The sequence below is a fragment of the Gadus morhua genome, chromosome 21, assembly GCF_902167405.1.
Source record: "Gadus morhua chromosome 21, gadMor3.0, whole genome shotgun sequence".
Classification (NCBI taxonomy): domain Eukaryota; kingdom Metazoa; phylum Chordata; class Actinopteri; order Gadiformes; family Gadidae; genus Gadus; species Gadus morhua.
The window spans coordinates 188718-210122 of NC_044068.1; the positions used below are offsets into that span (position 1 = coordinate 188718).

A 21405-nucleotide genomic window follows, 5' to 3' on the forward strand; every position below is an offset into this window, starting at 1 on the left:
GGGGCCGCGCTCGGGGGAGGGGCCGCGCCCGGGGGAGGGGCCGCGCCCGGGGGAGGGGCCCGGGGGGGCGGGGCTGAGCGTCCGGACGCTGGGCGTGGCCGAGGGGAGGGAGACCTCCACGTGGACGGTCCTCCGGTCCCCTCGCCAGGCCGGCGCCACGGCGACAGGGAAGATGACGAGCAGCATCACCATCACACCCATCACCTCGGCAACCTGCCGGCCCACGCAGCCGCCGGTGAGTACCCCCCGTGACCTGTGACCCCCGCTCGGTGACCTCTGACCCCCACTCGGTGACCTGTGACCTGCCTGGGTCCTTCTGGTCTCCGATTGGACGGTTTCTTCCTCAGTTTGTAGAGAGGCTCTTGTTGAGGAATAAGTTGAGTTTCAAAGAGAACATTCCCCTGAACAGTGTTTAAAGGTGACATGTTACACCACCAGGTGTGAGGGTGATTAGCCGTTACCAGCCGTTGTGAAAAGATGCCTCTTCTAACAGCACAGGTGGGCGCGTCCGCCTAGATGTACGACGGACAGATGAGCAACGTTGGCTACAGTCCACTGGGTGGACTGGTACTGATCTATCCAGCACACATCTAGGTGGACACGCCTACTAGTGATGTCAGAAGAGGCACACTACTCATGTTGACATGCGTTCATGCACGACGTTAAATTCTATTTCGTTTTATTTGTATCCCCCTTCATCCCAGGTACAGCCTCAGAGTGCTGAACAGGCCGTGTGTTTATGAACCGTATTGAACGGCCGTTGAGTCCTCGCTGTAGATCAGATGAATGAGTGACTGCCACTCGCTCCCCTGACAGAGCTTCACTGGGCACGCTGTTACGTCATTTACCTTAAGGGCATTTAGCCGACGCTTTCATCCAGAGCGACTTACAATAAGTGTTATACCAAGTGCCAATCACCAACAATCACTAGGTTAACCCGTTCCGCGTACTCAACAGAGATAGCTAGGATAAGCTGCTACATGACTAAGTACTATAGCTCAATACAACACACAATAAGTGCGTACATTAAGAGCCAGGATGTACAACATACAACCAGTCGGAGGGGAGGGGCTTGAGACCTCTCTGCACAGCCAGCCCTGCTGGGCGGAGTCTAGGAGTTCACCTGCAGAGTCCAGGTGACCTCTGACCAGGTGAGTCTCGGGTCTCGTTCAGCCGGTGAGGGACTCTGCGGTCCTCACATCGGACAGTGGTCGTCTGAACGCGGTCCTGAGTGGTGAACAGGCCCCGCCCCCAGGCCCCGCCCCCAGGCCCCGCCCCCTGACCACACTGCCTGTCACCCTCCTGACCGTCGGCCGGTGTCGTGTGTTCGATCCCCGGCGCAGAGAGAGAGAGAGAGAGAGAGAGAGAGAGAGAGAGAGAGAGAGGGAGAGGGAGAGAGAGAGGGAGAGGGAGAGGGAGAGGGAGAGGGAGAGAGAGAGAGAGAGAGAGAGAGAGAGAGAGAGAGAGGGAGAGAGACCAACTCTCCCTAACAGGAGGTTCAGAAGGCCGTTATCATCTGCCCTTAAACTGGAAGTCATAAATATATGTGTGTATATATAAGTACGACAATTCAAAACACGTATGTCGAAAAATGTAGTTATATATCTCTATATTTTTGTTATAAAGACTGAAATAAACCAGTCGAGGGAAACGTGAATGGGAGTACGCCTCCGGCTTTTTCAGGGATTTTCTTTTGTAAAGTTTGCATCGTTTGAAGAACAAGAGTACCCCTTGGCAGTTAAAGTGGGACACCCACACCCACACACACACACACACACACACACACACTGTACTGAGAATGTAACGATTCCACTGAATACATATTGTACTGAGAATGTAACCATTCCACAGAAGATGTCCTCATTCTACTTTTAGAACATTTTTATTCAAATCTCAAAAGTTTACAAACATTGTATTGTGTTGTCAAACATGATTCAAAAATAATAAAGGAATATAACTATCTGGTTAAAACAACTAATGATAATGTTATCAAAATCAATGTTTCACATTATCTGATTACAATTTTTTCATTAATTAAAAATATAAAAAAACAATCAGATAAAAATCATTGAACATTATAGTGTAGTCTTATATCGGGTTATATCTTTTTATAGTACAGTGAAAAGTAAGATATGAATAAAGTTCTCTCAGACCTCACATAGTAGAGATTCTAATTCAGGAAACAACATTAGTTGTTTTGGTTATTTTATTATTTTATTACCAAACAAAGGTCCTAGTCAATTTGATTGACAGGTGAGATGATGAGGGGGGCAGAGTTGTTACCTTCATAAACACGGGGACCTGGGCTGAGGAGTGGATAGAGAGGCTCACTGAAGCTACAGCCAGTAGCAGAGTAGAGATGAACCCTGGCTTCCACATCATAGAAGGAGACCACACCCTCATCATAATCAACAAAAACCCCCACCTTCTGGAGCTCAGCTCTCAGAGGGAGACGGACACAAGGGTCATCTCTAAATAACAACACATCCTTGTTGTAGTGAAGAGTCCAGTAACCGTTCTCAGGGGTCCGCTCTGTCAGAACTTTTCTGTTGATGGACTCTCTGACCACTCCTAACCACCATAGAGTCTTGTCTTTAACCTGGACCTCAAAGTAAAATCTCCCTGAAGAGAAGCTCTGCCTCAGGAGAACATATATACACCATGTCAATCTCTTAGGGTTGTCTGGGAGTACCTTCCTCAAACCTCCATCATGTACCTGTTTCCCATCCTCAGACAGGATGAGCCAGGGATGAGCTGTATCAGGATCCAGAGTCACATCTACTTCATACTTCTGGACCCTCTTCAGTTCATTATCACGCTGTTTCTTCATCTCCATGTTCAGTGTCTCCTCCAGCTGATCCAGGGATCTCCTCAAGGTCCCTACGTATGACGGAGGACGGACCTCCACCGTGGCCCAGTCCCTGGTGGGTGGAGGATCCTTCAGGGATCTGAAGGCCTGGAGGAAGTGGAGGTGGTCTTTAGTCTGTGAGAGCTGCTTCACCTCTGAGCTTCTATTGGTCAGGTCTTCTATTTCCTGCTCCAGCCCTTTGATGAGGTCTTCAGCTTGTTTCACTGTGGATTTCAGTTTCTCTTTCACCATTTGGTTGAGATCATCCTGGCACTTTTCAATGCGGCGCATCAGAGCATTGAGGACCTGCACACCATCAGCTATCTCTCTGTCTGCGTCTACTTTGATGCGTTTAACTGTGTCTTTAATCTCCAGAATATTTTTTTGTCTCTCCTGGATCAACTGCTTAACTTCAGCCTCTATCTTCCCCAGCTGGGCCGTCTTCATTTCATATTCCTCCTTTAGAGGTATAACAGGATGTGACTTGTGGTCCGTCTCTGTGCAGAACTGACACACACACACCTGTTCAGTCTGGCAGAAGAGCTCCAGAAGTCGGTCGTGTTTCTTACACATCCTGTCGTCCAGACGGTCCATAGGCTCGACCAGCCGATGTTTCTTCAGGCCTGCGACTCTATGGTGTGGCTCCAGGTGGGTTTGGCAGTAAGAGGTAAGACACATTAGGCAGGACTTCACGGCCTTCTGCTGGGTCCCAGTACAGACATCACAGGGAACTTCTCCTGGTTCAACACAAGGCTGCTCTTTTACTCGTAGGGACGTTCCAATCCGATCAACCATCTCTGAAAAGAGGATATTGACCCGTAAATCAGGTCTTGTGTTGAAAAGCTCGTTGCAAACGGGACATTTGTACTTGACTTGTTCATCCCAGAACTTAGTAATACAGGTTCTGCAGAAGTTGTGTCCACATGGTGTGGAAACTGGGCTGCTGAACACATCCAGACAGATGGAACATGAAAAGTTCTCTTCAGACCAGGAGGTGTTAGCAGAGGCCATCCTAGACACAGACGACAAGGTTTATGTATTGAGCAATACCATTATTCTTGTCATTCCATTACGGGAGGAGAGGTTTTAACTTCCCTCAAAGTTGATCTTCTTTACTGACCTTGATGCTGTTTCTGTCCGTCAGCGTGTTTCAAAATGCGTTTTATTTTTCTCCTGAACGAGCATAAAACTTCCAGGTCGGTTGCTTCGTTTGATTTGAACCTTCAGTTTCGTTTCGTCAACATGACTTCCTCTCCCCTCCGCCCCTAACCCCTGGGTCCTCCCCTAACCCCTGGCTCCGCCCCCAAGACACTTGGCTGCAATGCATTCATGCGCTGCATTGGCCGATTCAAATGCGTTGATGTGTGTTCTCTTCTTTCTCTTCTATCTGGAGTTAAAGGGATACTTCACCCATTTAGAACCGGCGTTCTATCATTATAAAATCGCTATTGAGATAAATATATAAATAAATATAAGTCTAAACCAGTGTCCCCTTGGCCCATCTTTTCTCATCTAATTTTTTTCCCGAAATGGCGTCAAATGACGCGTTTGACGTCATTTCGGGAGAAACCTCTTGTCCCGCTAGAAGGGCCGAGGACTGCAACACACTATTGGCGGCAAATTTTTCCACCAATAATGAATGAGAGGGGGCGGGAGCTCGCGTACGGGAGACCGACAGGTGGGCGGGGCAGCGAGCGCAATGCACTGTGGTAGTTGGAGGTTTTCTTACTTTGAGCCAGAGAGACCATGAAAACACTCTTTCTGCCTTTTTTCAGGCTAGGATGAACCGATTTCAATTTTTTTTTCACATTTATAATAAATTGAATTATTTAATTCATAAAACCTTCATATTCCCACCGGTGAAGTATCTCGGGTTTCCGGGGCTTCCCCGAATACTTTCTTCCCGAATACTTTCTATCCAACCCCGATACAATTTTCAACAAACAAAGACAGAGAGCAAAAAGCTGCTTATTGGCGCTACGCTGCTGTAGGAACTCTCCCCGATGTGCACGCGCGCAATCACATGAAAGAAGAAGAAGGGGTTAATGAATAAACTAATTGTCTCGTCCAAAGTAACATTCTAACAGTTGACGAGGTTTAAACCCCGGATTAAGTTTCTTTCTTCCCGCTAATGATTGATCAGGTGTCGCATCACTCATCAGTCAGCTGTCAATCACCTTGTCACTCACATGACCACGAGGACACCAGCTCAGCCAATCAGACTCCCTCTCCCGGACACAGAAACAATAACAAAACGTACCAATGGCGTCACCATCAAATAAAATAACAACGCAGTATAAAAAGTCATAAATGCAGGCTACTTCATGATATGTAGGCCTATAACATTATGGGGCATAATTATCTTTGTGTCATGTTGTCTGTCAGTAGTCTGTAACCTGAAGCATATGTGGTTAGAACAGAGAAGGCATACCCATCCATGTTCTGAATCTTCTTCTGCTGGACCGAATACGTCTTGAAAGGTAACCAGTGAAAGCTGAGGAGGAGTCGGGGTCCAGACCGGGACCGGGACCGGGTCCTGGGAGGGGAGCAGCGCTTATTATTATGGGATGTGAGGAGATGAAAGCCCAGCACATCACAGACTGAAGGCCTGAGACGGAGATGCAGACGGACGCCGTGGCGCTACACGGAGGAAGAGGAGGAAGAGGAAGAGGAAGAGGAAGAGGAGGGGGAGGAGGAGGAGGGGGAGGAGGGGGGGAGGAAGAGGAGGGGGGAGGAGGGGGGGAGGAAGAGGAGGGGGAGGGGGAGGAAGAGGAGGAGGAGAAGAAAGAGGAGGAGGAGGAGGAGGAGGAGACGCCCGCCGGCTTCATCAGGAACTCGGTGCTGGAGGAGAACCACCTCATGAGCAACCTCCGCCAGCAGGGGCTGAAGCAGCCCGCCGTGCCGGAGCGCTACCCCCCCGCGGCGGCGGCCGAGCCGGGGGCCGCCAGGAGGTCCTGGATCCCCTGGATGAAGAAGAAGGAGGCGGGCGGGCCGCCGGACAAGGCCCCGCCCCGGGTCGACGGGGGGCCGCTGTTCCCCGGTCACCATAACGACCGTCTCCAGGGCCTCGTCCCCGGACCGGAGCCCCGGGGCCCGCTCCCCGGTCTCCGTCCTCTCCGTCAGCAGGAAGTCCAACATCACCACCACCGAGGACAACCGGATCCACATCCACCTGGGCCCCGGGGGGCCGCGCCCGGGGGAGGGGCCCTGGGGGGCGGGGCTGAGCGTCCGGACGCTGGGCGTGGCCGAGGGGAGGGAGACCTCGCCAGGCCGGCGCCACGGTGACGGGGAAGATGACGAGCAGCATCAACATCACTCCCATCACCTCGGCAACCTGCCGGCCCACGCAGCCGCCGGTGAGTACCCCCCGTGACCTGTGACCCCCGCTGTGTGACCCGTGACCCCCGCTGGGTGACCCGTGACCCCCGCTGGGTGACCCGTGACCCCTGCTGTGTGACCTGTGACCCCCGCTGGGTGACCTGTGACCAGGGGTGGACTGGCGATCTGGCATACCGGGCATCGTCCCGGTGTGCCGTTGACCAAATGTGGGCCGGTCCGCTGTTTTTTTTTTTTCTCTCTCTCTAAATTCGGCCAATGGGCAACAGAGGGCTAGCAGTGTGTGGCCAGCATCGACACATATTATTGCTCCATGTTTGTCATTGTCAATCAATCATGGGCTGACAGGCTCAGAGAGCCCAGACAGTGCTGTCAATCACAACACAAAACAGGGTGGGCGGGACCTCATGGCGCGGGCCGGAGTCGTGTCGTGGGAGTCGGGACGGAGCTGAAAATGGATAAGCGTAAGAAACGCCCGGGTGGCGCTGAAAAACTGCGACTCTCTGGGGGTGGAAGCTGCTATATGTTCAAAATGTACAGACCTATTTGGTGCCGGGGTCAACACCCCAGCTGGTGCTGCTGCGCCGGTAGACGAGCGAGTGGAGGCATATATGCTAAGTAACGTTTGCCTGTGGCTAGCTTGGCTACATTTTGAGACATGTCCAAAACAAAACGTTTTTACATTGAATGTGATTCAATTCAATTCAATTCAAAGTGTTTATTGTCATATGCACAAAAGAGATGTTCTCAGTTGTACAATGAAATTAGGTGATGTGATGTGACCTCATTAACTGCATACTTGTGACAACATATTAGCCCAGAGTTGAAGGGCTGTGACCGTTGGTAGTTGTGGTGGATTTTGTTTAAATATGCCGAATTGTGATATTATGGGTTATTATTGTTCAGATGATTTAGCTAAGTTCGCTAACAGCTTCTAACGTCAGCAGTCTCTTGTTGCCATAGCATCAGTAAACATTGACATGGACTAATGAGCTGTAAATAGAGATGCAGAATCATGCTGTATTGTAAATACAGATGAGATACTTTCAATTTTAGCACAAAATACAAGTAAACCTATAAGAAATAATTCGTTTAATTTGCAATATTTGCCATTTAATTTATTGTTATCTTTCAATTCATTTATTGTTTACTGAGGTGATGACTTTCATGTGGTGAGAGGAATGCAATATGTGTATGTTTAAAGGTTTATATAAAGAAACATACTATATGTGTGATAAAATGACAATTGGTAATTCATAAATGTCTCATTATATTCTCTGCTACCATCATCTCCTGTCAAACAGGTTTTCCTGACCTCATAGAAGTTCTTCTATGATGAGAGAGAGATTCGTCTTGACTTTGCGAGATTACTATACAACTTGTTTCGTCTCAGATTGAAACACAGGTTTATTTCCTGGTTGAAGATTTTCATATTGATGATTTTAATTTCAAACATCTGCATTTCTTTTAAGTTCAATTAACAGTTATGCAGGTAGGCCTTAGGGCTCTTTTAAGACTTAAGTCATCCTTCATGACAGATAAATTTGTTCACTTATGCCGCTTTTCCACCGCACATGTAGCTCGACTCGACACGACACGACTCGACGCGGTAGCAGCACGGGTCCTTTTCCACCGCAAATAGTACCTCCTGGACGTGGGCGGGGTCGGCTGCGCGAAAGGGCTGTGACGTATTTTTGTACGCGACGCAAACAACACCTACGCAACCCACACATGGACAGAACCCACATAACAACAATGGAGGACATCGATGCGATGGTATTCGTGTTCGTATTATTAGCTGGCATGTTGAAGAAGTTGAAGAAGTGGAATATGTTGGCTGCGGCGCTGCTATTGGCTGTTACCAGCATGGTTGCCATGTCGCTCTCGTGACTTCGTCACACTCTCTGGCCAATCAGTGGCCGGCCGTCTGCCGACGTCACCTTTTAGCATCGGCTCAGCTCGCTTGGAACCTAGAGCGAGGCGGTACTAGAAAAAGCAGCCACTTCAGGTACCAGATACCATGTTTTCGCGGTGGAAACGCAAAAAATGCGAGCTGAGTCGAGTCGTGTCGAGCTGGTACCATGCAGTGGAAAAGCGGCATAAGTGTCACTACGTCACAAAAAGTCTACATGGCTACATATACTTGTCACTCAGTACACAGATACTGAGTACAAGTTCTGTTTGCTGTTTCTTGCAGGTCATGAATTTGGTGAGGAGTGTAGCTGGCTGGCTGGGGACGAGGAAGTAGGGCAATATATATATTGCCCTAATTATAACCATAAATAGAGAATTGATATTTTTTGTTTTTATCTATGGCTGTGTGAAAAAGTCTAATGTCTAATATGAGAATGCATATCTGTTTAGACCTGTAATTCATGTCAGACTTTTTCTCACAGCTACAGATAAAAAAAAATTTGATTCTCTATTTATGTTTTCACAATGACTGAGTCACAGTTTAAACAAATGAGTTTCAGCTCTAATGCTGCTACTCTCTGTAATATGTTTCTATTTAGATTTTTGTCATGATATTTTGTTATTATTGTCTTAGTCTGGTTTTAACTAATGCTGGGCTTACACCAAAAGATTTTCACATTCACAGACTAAAAACTGCAAGAGAGAATTTAGCGTTGGATCAAGTGTGATATATAACAAGGGTTATGTAGACATGTAGGTATGGGGGTTGGAGATGCAGCGACCGCAGGATGTCTGTTAACTTCCTGTTCAGGTTTCACACCTTTCTTGACAGCAGCACAAGAGACACAAACTTGAAATACAAAAACAAAAAAAAGCAACAACTGCTATTTTCAGTGCTGTACTATTATTCGGATGTATGTACTTGATTAAATTGTTTTAATAAAGTACATACAGGGTTCTCCCCGTTCGTCTCGTCCCACCCCTAGTGCTGATAATGTAGTATATTTCTTAATTTCGTCTCAGATTGAAACACAGGTTTATTTCCTGGTTGAAGATTTTCATATTGATTTTTAATTTCAAACATCTGCATTTCTTTTAAGTTCAATTAACAGTTATGCAGGTAGGCCTTAGGGCTCTTTTAAGACTAAAGTCATCCTTCATGACGGATCAATTTGTTCACTAAGTGTCACTACGTCACAAAAGGTCTACATGGCTACATATACTTGTCACTCAGTACACAGATTCTTTCTTTATTCTTTCTTTATTTCAAGGATAGCTGAGTACAAGTTCTGTTTGCTGTTTCTTGCAGTTCATGAATTTGGTGAGGAGTGTAGCTGGCTGGCTGGGGACGAGGAAGTAGGGCAATATATATATTGCCCTAATTATAACCATAAATAGAGAATTTATATTTTTTGTTTTTATCTATGGCTGTGTGAAAAAGTCTAATGTCTAATATGAGAATGCATATCTGTTTAGACCTGTAATTCATGTCATAGACTTTTTCTCGCAGCTACAGATAAAAAAAATTTGATTCTCTATTTATGTTTTCACAATGACTGAGTCACAGTTTAAACAAATGAGTTTCAGCTCTAATGCTGCTACTCTCTGTAATATGTTTCTATTTAGATTTCTGTCATGATATTTTGTTATTATTGTCCGAGTCTGGTTTTAACTAATGCTGGGCTTACACCAAAAGATTTTCACATTCACAGACTAAAAACTGCAAGAGAGAATTTAGCGTTGGATCAAGTGTGATATATAACAAGGGTTTTGTAGATATGTAGGTATGGGGGTTGGAGATGCAGCGACCGCAGGATGTCTGTTAACTTCCTGTTCAGGTTTCACACCTTTCTTGACAGCAGCACAAGAGACACAAACTTGAAATACAAAAACAAAAAAAAACTGCTATTTTCAGTGCTGTACTATTATTCGGATGTATCTACTTGATTAAATTGTTTTAATAAAGTACATACAGGGTGCTGATAATGTAGTGGGCTGGTCTGGACAGAAAATGCCAGAGCTGAATTTTTGTCCCAGTCCACCCCTGCCTGTGACCCACGCTGGGTGACATGTGACCCCCGCTTGGTGACCTCTGACCCCTGCTCGGTGACCTGTGACCCCCGCCTGGGTCCTTCTGGTCTCTGATTGGACGGTTTCTTCCTCAGTTTGTAGAGAGGCTCTTGTTGAGGAATAAGTTGAGTTTCAAAGAGAACATTCCTCTAAACAGTGTTTAAAGGTGACATGTTATACCACCAGGTGTGAGGGTGATTAGCCGTTACAAGCCGTTGTGAAAAGACCCCTCTTCTTACATCACAGGTGGGCGCGTCCGCCTATTCTGTGTGGACACGCTCACTAGTGATGTCAGAAGAGGCATCTTTTTAAAACGGCTTGTAACGGCTAATCACACCCACACCCGGTCGTATAGTTTTTCACCTTTAATGGCAGTTGGGTCTGAAAGGTTTTTAATGATATCAAGGGAGGTGTGTTTCCCCCTAGAGCAGCTGACCACATCACACTATTCATGTTGACATGCGTTCATGCATGACGTTAAATTCTATTTCGTTTTATTTGTATCCCCCTTCATCCCAGGTACAGCCTCAGTGCTGAACAGGCCGTGTGTTTATGAACCGTATTGAACGGCCGTTGAGTGCTCGCTGTAGATCAGATGAATGAGTGACTGCCACTCGCTTCCCTGACAGAGCTTCACTGGGCACACCGTTACGTCTTTTACATTTAGGGCATTTAGCCGACGCTTTCATCCAAAGCAACTTGCAATAAGTGTTTTCGTCTTAAGAAAGTAAAACAATAAATCTCTGTCGGTACAATAAGGGTGCACTCACACTAGGCCATCTGGCCGTGGCCGTTTTAGCACCTAACCGTGCTCAAATCTGCCAGTGTGGCCAATTTGGCCGCTTGGGAGAGGTGTGCTGCTACGGCACGGGCCGCTACGGTACAAATGCTAATGAGCCGACACGCGCACATGCACGGCTACGCAACCTGAGCTGGATGACTTATAGTCGATGCGACGACCACGGACATAATAAAGGCGACGAGCCTTCTTTCCCATTAAACGGTAAACATCGCGTCAAGCGGTTCAACTGTTGGTGTGTTCTCTGTGTTGTTATCCATTGTTGTTAAAACTCTGACTGGCGGCAGACTTTATTATGGTCCATGCAGCGGACGCTTGGTGATGACGTGTTACGACGTGATGACGTATGTACAAGAGCCTTCCGTGGCCAGGCCACAGCTGCGACAGCCAACGGCCACGGCCAGATGGCCTAGTGTGAGTGCAGGCCAGAGAACAATGGGGCCATTTGAGCACGGTTAGGTGTGAAAACGGCCACACGGCTGCGGCCAGATGGCCTAGTGTGAGTGCACCCTAAGGATGTTCATAATACCAAGTGCCAATCACCAAAAATCACTAGGTTAACCCGTTCCCTGTATTCAACAGAGATAGCTAGGATAAGCTGCTACATAACTAAGTACTATAGCTCAATACAACACACAATAAGTGTGTACATTAAGTGCCAGGATGTACAACATACAATCAGTCGGAGGGGAGGGGCTTGAGACCTCTCTGCACAGCCAGCCCTGCTGGGCGGAGTCTAGGAGTTCACCTGCAAAGTCCAGGTGACCTCTGACCAGGTGAGTCTTGGGTCTCGTTCAGCCGGCGAGGGACTCTGCGGTCCTCACATCGGACAGTGGTCGTCTGAACGCGGTCCTGAGCGGTGAACAGGCCCCGCCCCCAGGCCCCGCCCCCAGGCCCCGCCCCCAGGCCCCTCCCCCTGACCACACTGCCTGTCAGTCACCCTCCTGACCGTCCGTCGGTGTCGTGTGTTCGATCCCCAGCCCGGCGCCGCGTCCCGGATCCCGATGTCCAGGGGCCTGAAGACCTCCGCCAAGGTGGGCGCGGCCTTCGCCACGGTAACCAGGATGGAGTCGCGCTCCGAGGGTCAGCTGATGAAGATCGAGCTGAGGAGGTCGGCCGGGTGTGGCCTCGCCTCCTCGTCGGGCGGGAAGAGCTGAGCGTCTCCGTGGCGACGGCGTCTGGTCACGCGAACGACAAGATGACCGCCGGACCCCTCGGGCTAGTGGGCGGGGCTTAGAGCCAACCGCATTTAGTGGAATAAAAACCTGGTTATTTTATGGATATTATTGTTGAATGATGATTTTTATCGATGTTATTTTATTTAGCAGGCGAAGATGTCGACTCATTTGCATGGTTTAAGAGGACTCAAAGCACTGGTTATTCTGAACTACACGAGCCTTGACTGTAATGCCTTCTCGTTGGGGACGGCCAGCTAGAGTATATTTTAATATAACTCACATTTATACCATGTGTTTATTTATCTGCTGCTTCCCGAGGATTCTAATCACTGAATGATCGTGTGTGGAGAGACTGTGATGTACACTCTCTCATGTTTCTGTCCATAATAAACAATATTTATCTCTACAGTAACACTTTCTAGACATTACTTGGAATTATTCGATTTTAGAACACCTCAATAAAAGATCAAATATAGTATTCTGTAAGATTAACAATTTCTGCCATTTATTGATATGAGCCAACCGTCACAACAGTCGTGCAATAAGTAATCTCTTTCCGTTTACTAATTTTTGCAAAATATTTAATAATCACAGCTCTGCATGCACATATGCATATCTTTAATTCTACATTTTGGGCTTGCCATGGCAATGAAATGCTTCCCATTCCAAAGCCCCTTTGGAGAGAGAGAGAGCGAGAGAGAGAGAGACCTACTCTACCTAACAGGAGGTTCAGAAGGCCGTTATCATCTGCCCTTAAACTGGAAGTCATATATATGTGTGTGTATATATAAGTACGACAATTCAAAACACATATGTAGAAAAATGTAAAGTTATATTTATCTATATTTTTGTTATAAAGACTGAAATCAACCAGTCGAGGGAGACGTGAATGGGAGTACACCTCCGGCTTTTTCAGGGATTTTCTTTTGTAAAGTTTGCATCTTTTGAAGATACCCCCTGGCGGTTAAAGTGGGACACACACACACACACACACACACACACACACACACACACACACACACACACACACACACACACACACACACACACACACACACACACACACACACACACACGAGGCTGCTGAGACCAGCCACCAGCAGAACACACTCCCACTATATTATACTGAGAATGTACCTATTCCACTGAGTACATATTGTACTGAGAATGTACCTATTCCACTGAATACATATTATACTGAGATTGTACCTATTCCACTGAATACATACTGAGAACCACTCCACTGAAATACATATTGTACTGAGAATGTACCTATTCCACTGAATACATTTTGTACTGAGAATGTACATATTCCACTGAATACATATTGTACTAAGGATGTCATCATCATCATCATAATTTTTTTCCCGCTGGGCGCATATCTGGCCTTGGGGCGCTACTGCTGGAGAGTTGGAAGTCTCTGTTCCAGCAGCAGCTGTCGAGGACAGACAGGATGTCTGTCTTCGACATCACAACATCAGTCAGGGGTAGGTACCTTGTCAAGGACACCTCGACACTCAGCTAGGAGAAGCCGGGGATCGAACCAGGTTACCAGCCAACCCGCTCTGCCTCCTGAGCTACTGCTGCCTCAAATACTGAAAATGTACCTATTCCACTGAGTACATACTGAGAATGTACCTATTCCAATGAACACATATTATTCTGATAATGTACATATTCTACTGAATACATTTTGTACTGATAATGTACCTATACCACTGAATATATATTGAACTGAGAATGTATCTATTCCACTGAATATATATTGAACTGAGAATGTACCTATTCCCCTGAATATATATTGTACCGAGAATGTAACTATCACACAGAAAATGTATCCATTCTACTTTTAGTACATTGTTATTCAAATCTCAAAAGTTTACAAACATTGTATTGTGTTGTCAAACATGATACATGAGTTTATTGTTTATCTTATATGGTATATCATTTAATATTGTGTTTCTTTCTGTAAGCTACTGGACAATCAATTTCCTTGAGGGAGTCATCCCAAAAGGATCAATAAAGCCTAATATAATATAATCTAATGATTCAAAAAATAATAAACAAATATTACTATTTGGTTAAATCAACTTATGATAATGTAATCAAAATCAATGTTTCACCTTATCTCATACATTTCTTTTTTCATTAATTAAAAATATAAAAAAAATTCAGATAAAAGACATTGAACATTATAGTGTAGTCTTATAGGTTATCATGGGTTAGATTTGTTATAGTACAGTGTTCGTGGCTTAATGAATTACTCCTTAGATGACAGTGAAAAGTAAGATATGAATACAGTTCTCTCAGACCACACATAGTAGAGATTCTAATTCAGGAAACAACATTAGTTGATTTGGTCGTTTGATTATTTTATTACCAAACAAAGGTCCTAGTCTGTTTGATTGACAGGTGAGAGGATCAGGGGGGCAGTGTTGTCACCTTTATGTTCAAGGGGACCTGGGTTGAGGAGTGGACAGAGAGGCTCAGTGAAGGTGCAGCCAGTAGCAGAGTAGAGATGAACCCTGGCTTCCACATCATAGAAGGAGACCAGACCCTCATCATAATCAACAAACACCCCCACCTTCTGGAGCTCAGCTCGCAGAGGGAGAGGGACAGAAGGGTTATCTCTAAATATCAACCAATCCTTGTAGTAGAAAAGAGTCCAGTAACCGTTCTCAGGGATCAACGGTATCTGACCTTTTCTGGCGATGGACTCTCTGGCCACTCCTACAAACCATATAGTCTTGTCTTTAACCTGGACCTCAAAGTAAAATCTCCCTGAGGAGAAGCTCTGCCTCGTGAGAACACATGTCAATTGTGTAAATCTCTTAGGGTTGTCTCGGAGTCTCTTCTTAATCTTTACACCTCCATAATGTACTAGTTTCCCATCCACAGACAGGGTAAGCCAGGGATGAGCTGTATCAGGATCCAGAGTCACATCTACTTCATACTGCTGGACCCTCTTCAGTTCAGCATCAAGCAGCTTCTTCATCTCCATGTTCAGTGTCCCCTCCAGCTGATCCAGGGATCTCCTCAAGGTCCCTGCGTATGACGGAGGACGGACCTCCACCGTGGTCCAGTCCCTGGTGGGTGGAGGATCCTTCAGGGATCTGAAGGCCTGGAGGAAGTGGAGGTGGTCTTTAGTGTGTGAGAGCTGCTTCACCTCTGAGCTTCTATTGGTCAGATCTTCTATTTCCTGCTCCAGCCCTTTTATGAGGTCTTCAGCTTGTTTCTCTGTGGATTTCAGTTTCTCTTTAACCATTTGGTTGAGATCATCCTGGCACTTTTCAATGCGGCGCATCAGAGCAGTGAGGATCTGCACACCATCAGCTATCTCTCTGTCTGCGTCTGCTTTGCTGCGTTTAACTGTGTCTTTAATCTCCTGAATATTTTTTTGTCTCTCCTGGATCAACTGCTTAACTTCAGCCTTTATCTTCCCCAGCTGGGCCGTCTTCTCTTCATATTCCTCCTTCAGAGGTATAACAGGATGTGACTTGTGGTCCGTCTCTGTGCACAACAGACACACACACACCTGTTCAGTCTTGCAGAAGAGCTCCAGAAGTCGGTCGTGTTTCTTACACATCCTGTCGTCCAGACGGTCCATAGGCTCGACCAGCCGATGTTTCTTCAGGCCTGCGACTCTATGGTGTGGCTCCAGGTGGGTTTGGCAGTAAGAGGTAAGACACATTAGGCAGGACTTCACGGCCTTCAGCAGGGTCCCAGTACAGACGTCACAGGGAACTTCTGCTGGTTCAACACAAGGCTGCTCTTTTACTCGTAGGGACGTTCCAAACCGATCAACCATCTCTGAAAAGAGGACATTGACCCGTAAATCAGGTCTTGTGTTGAAAAGCTCGTTGCAAACGGGACATTTGTACTTGACTTGTTCATCCCAGAACTTAGTAATACAGGTTCTGCAGAAGTTGTGTCCACATGGTGTGGAAACTGGGCTGCTGAACACATCCAGACAGATGGAACATGAAAAGTTCTCTTTAGACCAGGAAGTGTTAGCAGAGGCCATTCCTAGACACAGACGACAAGGTTTATGTATTGAGCAACCCATTATTATAGTGTTTTTAACACTATAAAAAAGTGTTTTTAACTTCTCAAAATTGTGCTTCTTTACTCACCTTGATGTTGTTTCAGTCCGTCAGCGTATTTCAAAATGCGTTTTATTTTTCTCCTGACCGAGAGAACTGCTTTCACGTCGGGTGCTTTGGTTGATCTGAACCTTAAGTTTCGTTTACTCTACCTGACGTCCTGTCCCCTCCTCTCCTAACCCCTGGCTCCTCCCCTAACCCCTGGCTCCGCCCACACGACACATGGCTGCACTGCGTTCATGCACTTTGCTAACTCCCTGAACCGGTTCTTTAACCGGTTTGACACCCAGGACTACACCGCCTCCTGTGAAGGCGCTGGTAGAACCCCAGCACCCACCCTTCACTCAGGAGGATGTACAGCCACAGCTGGCCAGGTGCAAAATTGGCAAGGCCCCGGGGCCGGTATGGATTCATACAGAACAGCTAAAGTTCCCGACCTATGGAAGACCTCAACCGTTGCACCAATACCCCCAAAACCCCGCCAGTCAGAGCCCAACCACTTCCGTCCGGTTGCACTCACGCCCATCATAACGAAGTGCATGGAGAAGATAATGCTTCACCTCATCCTGTCAACCGTGGGACCACAGCTGGACCCTCACCAGTTTGCACACAGGCCGAAACGTGGGACGGAGGACGCCCCCCTCTCCAGACACCAAACCACTTAGCATCAGTCCTGTGCGTCGACAACATCTCTGCATTCAACACTATCCAGCGGCACCAGGTCATCGAGACGCTCAAACATCTGGACATTATTCCCCTCCACCTTCACTGGATATACAATATCCTCAGCAACAGACCGCATGCAGTGAAAGTAGGTACAGCAACATCATCAACCCTCATCACCAACACCGGAGCACCTCAGGGCTGCGTCCTCAGTCCATTTCTGTGTACCCTCCACACAAATGACTGCAGCAGCCCAGCCCCCATCACCACGTACCATAAAGATGCAGACGACACGGCCATAATAGGTCTACTCAGTGACAACAATTCCACCACAGCATACCAACAGTCAACCACACAGTTTTCACCGTGGTGCACAGACAACTATCTCCAGTTAAACGATGACAAAACAAAGGAAAAGGTCATGCACACAGCCAAGACACCTCCTACATTCAATCACACATTCATCAGAGGACAACCAGTTGAACTAGTCAACAGTTTCAAATACCTAGGGCTCACCATAGATAACAAACTCAACTCCGACCAACATGTCCTTAACCCTATCCACGGCTTTATGTCATACGCAAACTGAGATCACTGTCTGTGGCCCCCCACCTCCTCTTACTCCTCTACAAAAGCATCATCCAACCCATCCTAGTGTACTGTTCCCCCTGCTGCTTCACCCTGCTCACTGTCACCAGCAAAAACAGACTCCTCAAAACCCCACACATAGCATCCAAGATAACCACCCTCCCACCCCCAGGCTGTCAGAGGCAAATGAGCTCGCTGTAGCACCCCTGGCTCGTGTAAAAGTCAGCGTCCCTGACCATTCCCTTAGCCAATTCTTCCAATTACTCCCATCTGGCCGCAGTTATAGGGTAATGAACCGGAGAAAAGCCCAATAAAAAAAAAAGTTTAGTCCCCTCAGCTATCAAAATATGTAGATTTTTCATCACTGTATATGGTTCATGTCATGATTATTTCTGTGGAATTGTGGGAATAGGGTTTATCTGTTGTATGTGTGGGGAAATAATTTATTTGATATCTGTGTGCTACAGTGTTGCTACACTGTGTTCCGTCTCTTCAAATGTATGCTGCCCTGAAACCAACTTGACTTGACTGTGTGAGAACAATAAAGAGCCTGACTTACTAAATGACTACCTGTGTTGGCCTCTTCAAATGCGTGAGTTCTCTTCTTTCTGGAGTTAAAAGAGAGCAGGTGCAAAACAAGCCACGTCCTGCTACACGGTCCAACACCCCCATCTAGTGGCCGCTTGGCGCCACTGGTCCACACTCTCTCAACACCAGTGTTGTATAGTAGCGAAGTAGAAATACTTCGTTACTGTACTTAAGTAGTTTTTTTGGATATTTGTACTTTACTTTACTACTTATATTTCTCTGTACTTTTACTTCGCTACATTTTGCGAAGAAAACGGATACTTTTACTCCACTACATTTCCCTTGAAACCTTCGTTACTTGTTACAAAATCAACTCATCTTTAGAAAAAAAAGAAAGAATCATGAGAGATATGAGAATAACGTTGGGGACTGTGGTAGAACACAGACTGCGAGCCTGTTTGGCGAATCAGCTGTCCCAGCGCACGTTCGCAAAGCCCCCTTGCTTAGTTACTGTTGCTACGTCGATCAAAACTCCTACGACTGTCAACACACAAATGCATGGCTAGGACGAGGGCAAGGGCTATCAAAATTCTACTATTTGTATCAGGTTGGTTTGTACACGCAGTATTACAACACTATCTTATACACTTCAATACGCTGTATATGTGCCATTTTTGTTACAAAGCTAATTTAAATACCCTTTTTGGGCAGGGACTTAAGTTTTCCGAAAATCCGCGATCCTGGATGACACCAAAATCAATATTAAGTAACGTGTACCAGCGCACACACACACACGTACACGCACGCACACACGCACGCACACACACGCACAGACACACACACACACACACACACACACACACACTTTCGGTGCTGTTTTAATAATGATAAATAATTAATTTAATTTGTATAGCACACTTTAACAATGCAAGGAGGTTTGAGTGTCCTTGATTTAAAATGAGCGGTGAGGAGGTCCTGGAGGTAGGTTGGACCGGAAGTGTTTATGGCCTTGTGGAGTTTTGCCTATTGTGTTTGTGTTAGTTGAAATAAACTCCATTATTCTCAAAATTCTGACCCTTTGCTTTTTTATTAACAGCAGTTACTTGTACTTTTACTTTCAGTACTTAAGTACATTTAATATCAGAAAAGTACTTTTGATACTTAAGTACAGTAAAGATCAGATACTTTAATACTTTTACTTAAAGCTATACTGTACGATGTGAGAGAGCTAGCATGATTTGAAATTAGCTTCTCTTCGGAGTTCCGTTTAACTCCTCCCCCACCCTTCACGACTGCCCCAACCCCTCGACACAGCCGTGCACGAGCGCTAATGCTGCTTACGGCTTACTTCAACGGCAACCATTGCGTCACTTTTCAGGCCATTCAACTCCCTCAGCTGTCGCCATCGCTGAAAAGCGAATCCAATATTTATTCTCGTTTTTCCTCGAGCATTCTCTTACTTTTTTTTTGTTGCTGCCTTTTCATTTGTCTTTCTTTTTCTTGCCTTTTTAAAAGGATGAACCGGGGCAAGTAACGGTGGCAGTGGTAACTTCTGTTTTTTTTCTTCCATCGTGTTAACGTTGTAGGCTCACTAGGTCTAGTCCACTGTCATGAACTACTATGACAACAACGCTTTCTTTGCCCTCCGTGAACGCGCTCAGGCCGGCTCAGGCTCGTACACAGAGGGGAGAGAATGCGCAGGCTTGTGATTGGTTCTTTATATTCGGGTACAATGTCTCCGATTGGTAAGCATTTTAACAGGTTTATAGCAGATACAGAATTCGTTTTTTTTTCGCTTCTTTTTCATTGCCCATAAGTTATTTATTGCTGTCAGGATGTAAAAAACAATTTCAACAACATATTAAAAAGTGCATATCACTGAAAATCGTACAATATGCCTTTAAGTACTATTCTAAAAGGTGACTTTTACTTTTACTTAAGTAATTTTCCAGTAAGGTATCTGTACTTTTACTTAAGTATGGCTTTTGAGTACTTTATACACCACTGCTCAACACACCTGTCTGCAATCTACATTCACCAATCCCTACTTCAGCCGGGGATCTCCATTCAGCCCGCGCCAGTTCGTCGTTTACTACACCTCAGTCAGTATCGGACCAACCAGCGTTAAACTAAATCCAGTCAGTTTTCCCTGTCCTCCAGTAACCCTTTTCCCTCTTCCGTAGTTCTAAGTCCGTCACCCTGTTTACCCGTTGCCGAATCCTCGCCTGTCTGACTACACGCCTACCGCCGAGCCCCTGCCTGCCCGTCTGTTACTGAACCCTCGCCTGCCTGACCACCGCTTGCCTAGCCCCGGCTTGTCGTTACCCCTTGTTCCAATAAACCATTTTCATACTTTCCCTCTCCATCCCATAACCACTACAGTTCATTAAAACCACTGTTCCACTGTCTCCTCTACCTGGCACCCCTCACATAATCCAGTGGGGTGTTTTCCTATCAAATTCATTGTTTTATTTAGTGCACTCCGCCCCAACCTTAACCTTATCAAAATGTGTTCATCCTTCCTCTGACCACTATACCTTATTTGGTAACCCTTCCTTTTACAGTCCCCTATTTACTAGGTATTTACCCGGTACATACATGGTAAATTATAGTGTATTACTGGGTAATTACCACTGGTAATAAGAAGGTAAATACAGAGGTAGTTACCCGGTAAATACATGGTAAATCATAGTGTATTACTGGGTAATTACCACTGGTAATAAGAAGGTAAATACAGAGGAATTATCCGGTAAATTATAGTGTATTACTGTGTAATTACCACTGGTAATTAGAGGGTAAATACAGAGGAATTACAGCTGATGTACCAAGTAAAACCTTCACTATTACCCATCAACTCAACTAAGTAGCGTGTAGATGTAACTGTTTTAGGTTGGTAATAACTCCGATATTGTGTACTTCCTACGAAATTAGGCAACCAATTCTTAGAAACACCTATTATCCAAGGTTTATGTTGGCAACAGCCCAAATGTAATGATGTACAATCTAGAAATTAGCATAGTACTTTACAATAAAATACTTTTTCTTAGTTATTATTCATAGCTACACCCATCTAGAAAGGGTTTATTCGATTTACCACTATGGAATTACTTACCTGGTAACAACCTCTGCAGGAATCTGTTTTCCTCTAGTGTCATGGTACATCTTCTTAAATACTGGGTACGAAGCCGTTTGTTTCCATTGTATTACCAGGTTCTTACCATATAATTCATAATAGATACATTCCATTAGCCATGCAGTCAACACAAACTTGTACCATGTACGTTCTGCGACGTTACCAAGTAAAACATGACAATTTACCCAGTAATTAAGCTGAAACTGTACTGTAAAAGGAAGCCTTGTTTGTTTCCATGGTATTAC

General features: G+C 45.8%; 3 protein-coding genes across 4 annotated transcripts; 1 reads left to right on the plus strand and 2 right to left on the minus strand.

Moving 5' to 3' along the window:
* Positions 1-47: 47 nt before the first annotated feature.
* Positions 48-12711, plus strand: LOC115534340 (filamin-A-interacting protein 1-like). The gene is made up of 2 exons (XM_030345254.1): positions 48-235; positions 11948-12711. Exons 1-2 carry the CDS (start codon positions 173-175, stop codon positions 12122-12124), a joined length of 240 nt encoding a protein of 79 aa, XP_030201114.1. The 5' UTR covers positions 48-172; the 3' UTR covers positions 12125-12711.
* LOC115534282 (E3 ubiquitin-protein ligase TRIM39-like) lies at positions 1864-4099 on the minus strand. The gene is made up of 2 exons (XM_030345160.1): positions 3969-4099; positions 1864-3860 (listed from the first exon to the last, which is right to left on the minus strand). Exon 2 carries the CDS (start codon positions 3857-3859, stop codon positions 2234-2236), a length of 1626 nt encoding a protein of 541 aa, XP_030201020.1. The 5' UTR covers position 3860; positions 3969-4099; the 3' UTR covers positions 1864-2233.
* A 1275-nt stretch (positions 12712-13986) lies between the features above and the next one.
* Positions 13987-16404, minus strand: LOC115534279 (E3 ubiquitin-protein ligase TRIM39-like). 2 transcript variants are annotated; one of them, XM_030345156.1, is made up of 2 exons: positions 16279-16404; positions 13987-16171 (listed from the first exon to the last, which is right to left on the minus strand). In XM_030345156.1, the coding sequence occupies exon 2, from the start codon at positions 16167-16169 to the stop codon at positions 14538-14540; it is 1632 nt and encodes a 543-aa protein (XP_030201016.1). In that variant the 5' UTR covers positions 16170-16171; positions 16279-16404; the 3' UTR covers positions 13987-14537. The 2 variants fall into 2 exon arrangements, with proteins under 2 accessions (XP_030201016.1, XP_030201018.1); XM_030345158.1 differs by having other exon boundaries at positions 13987-15955; positions 16279-16389.
* Between the last annotated feature and the right edge of the window lie 5001 nt (positions 16405-21405).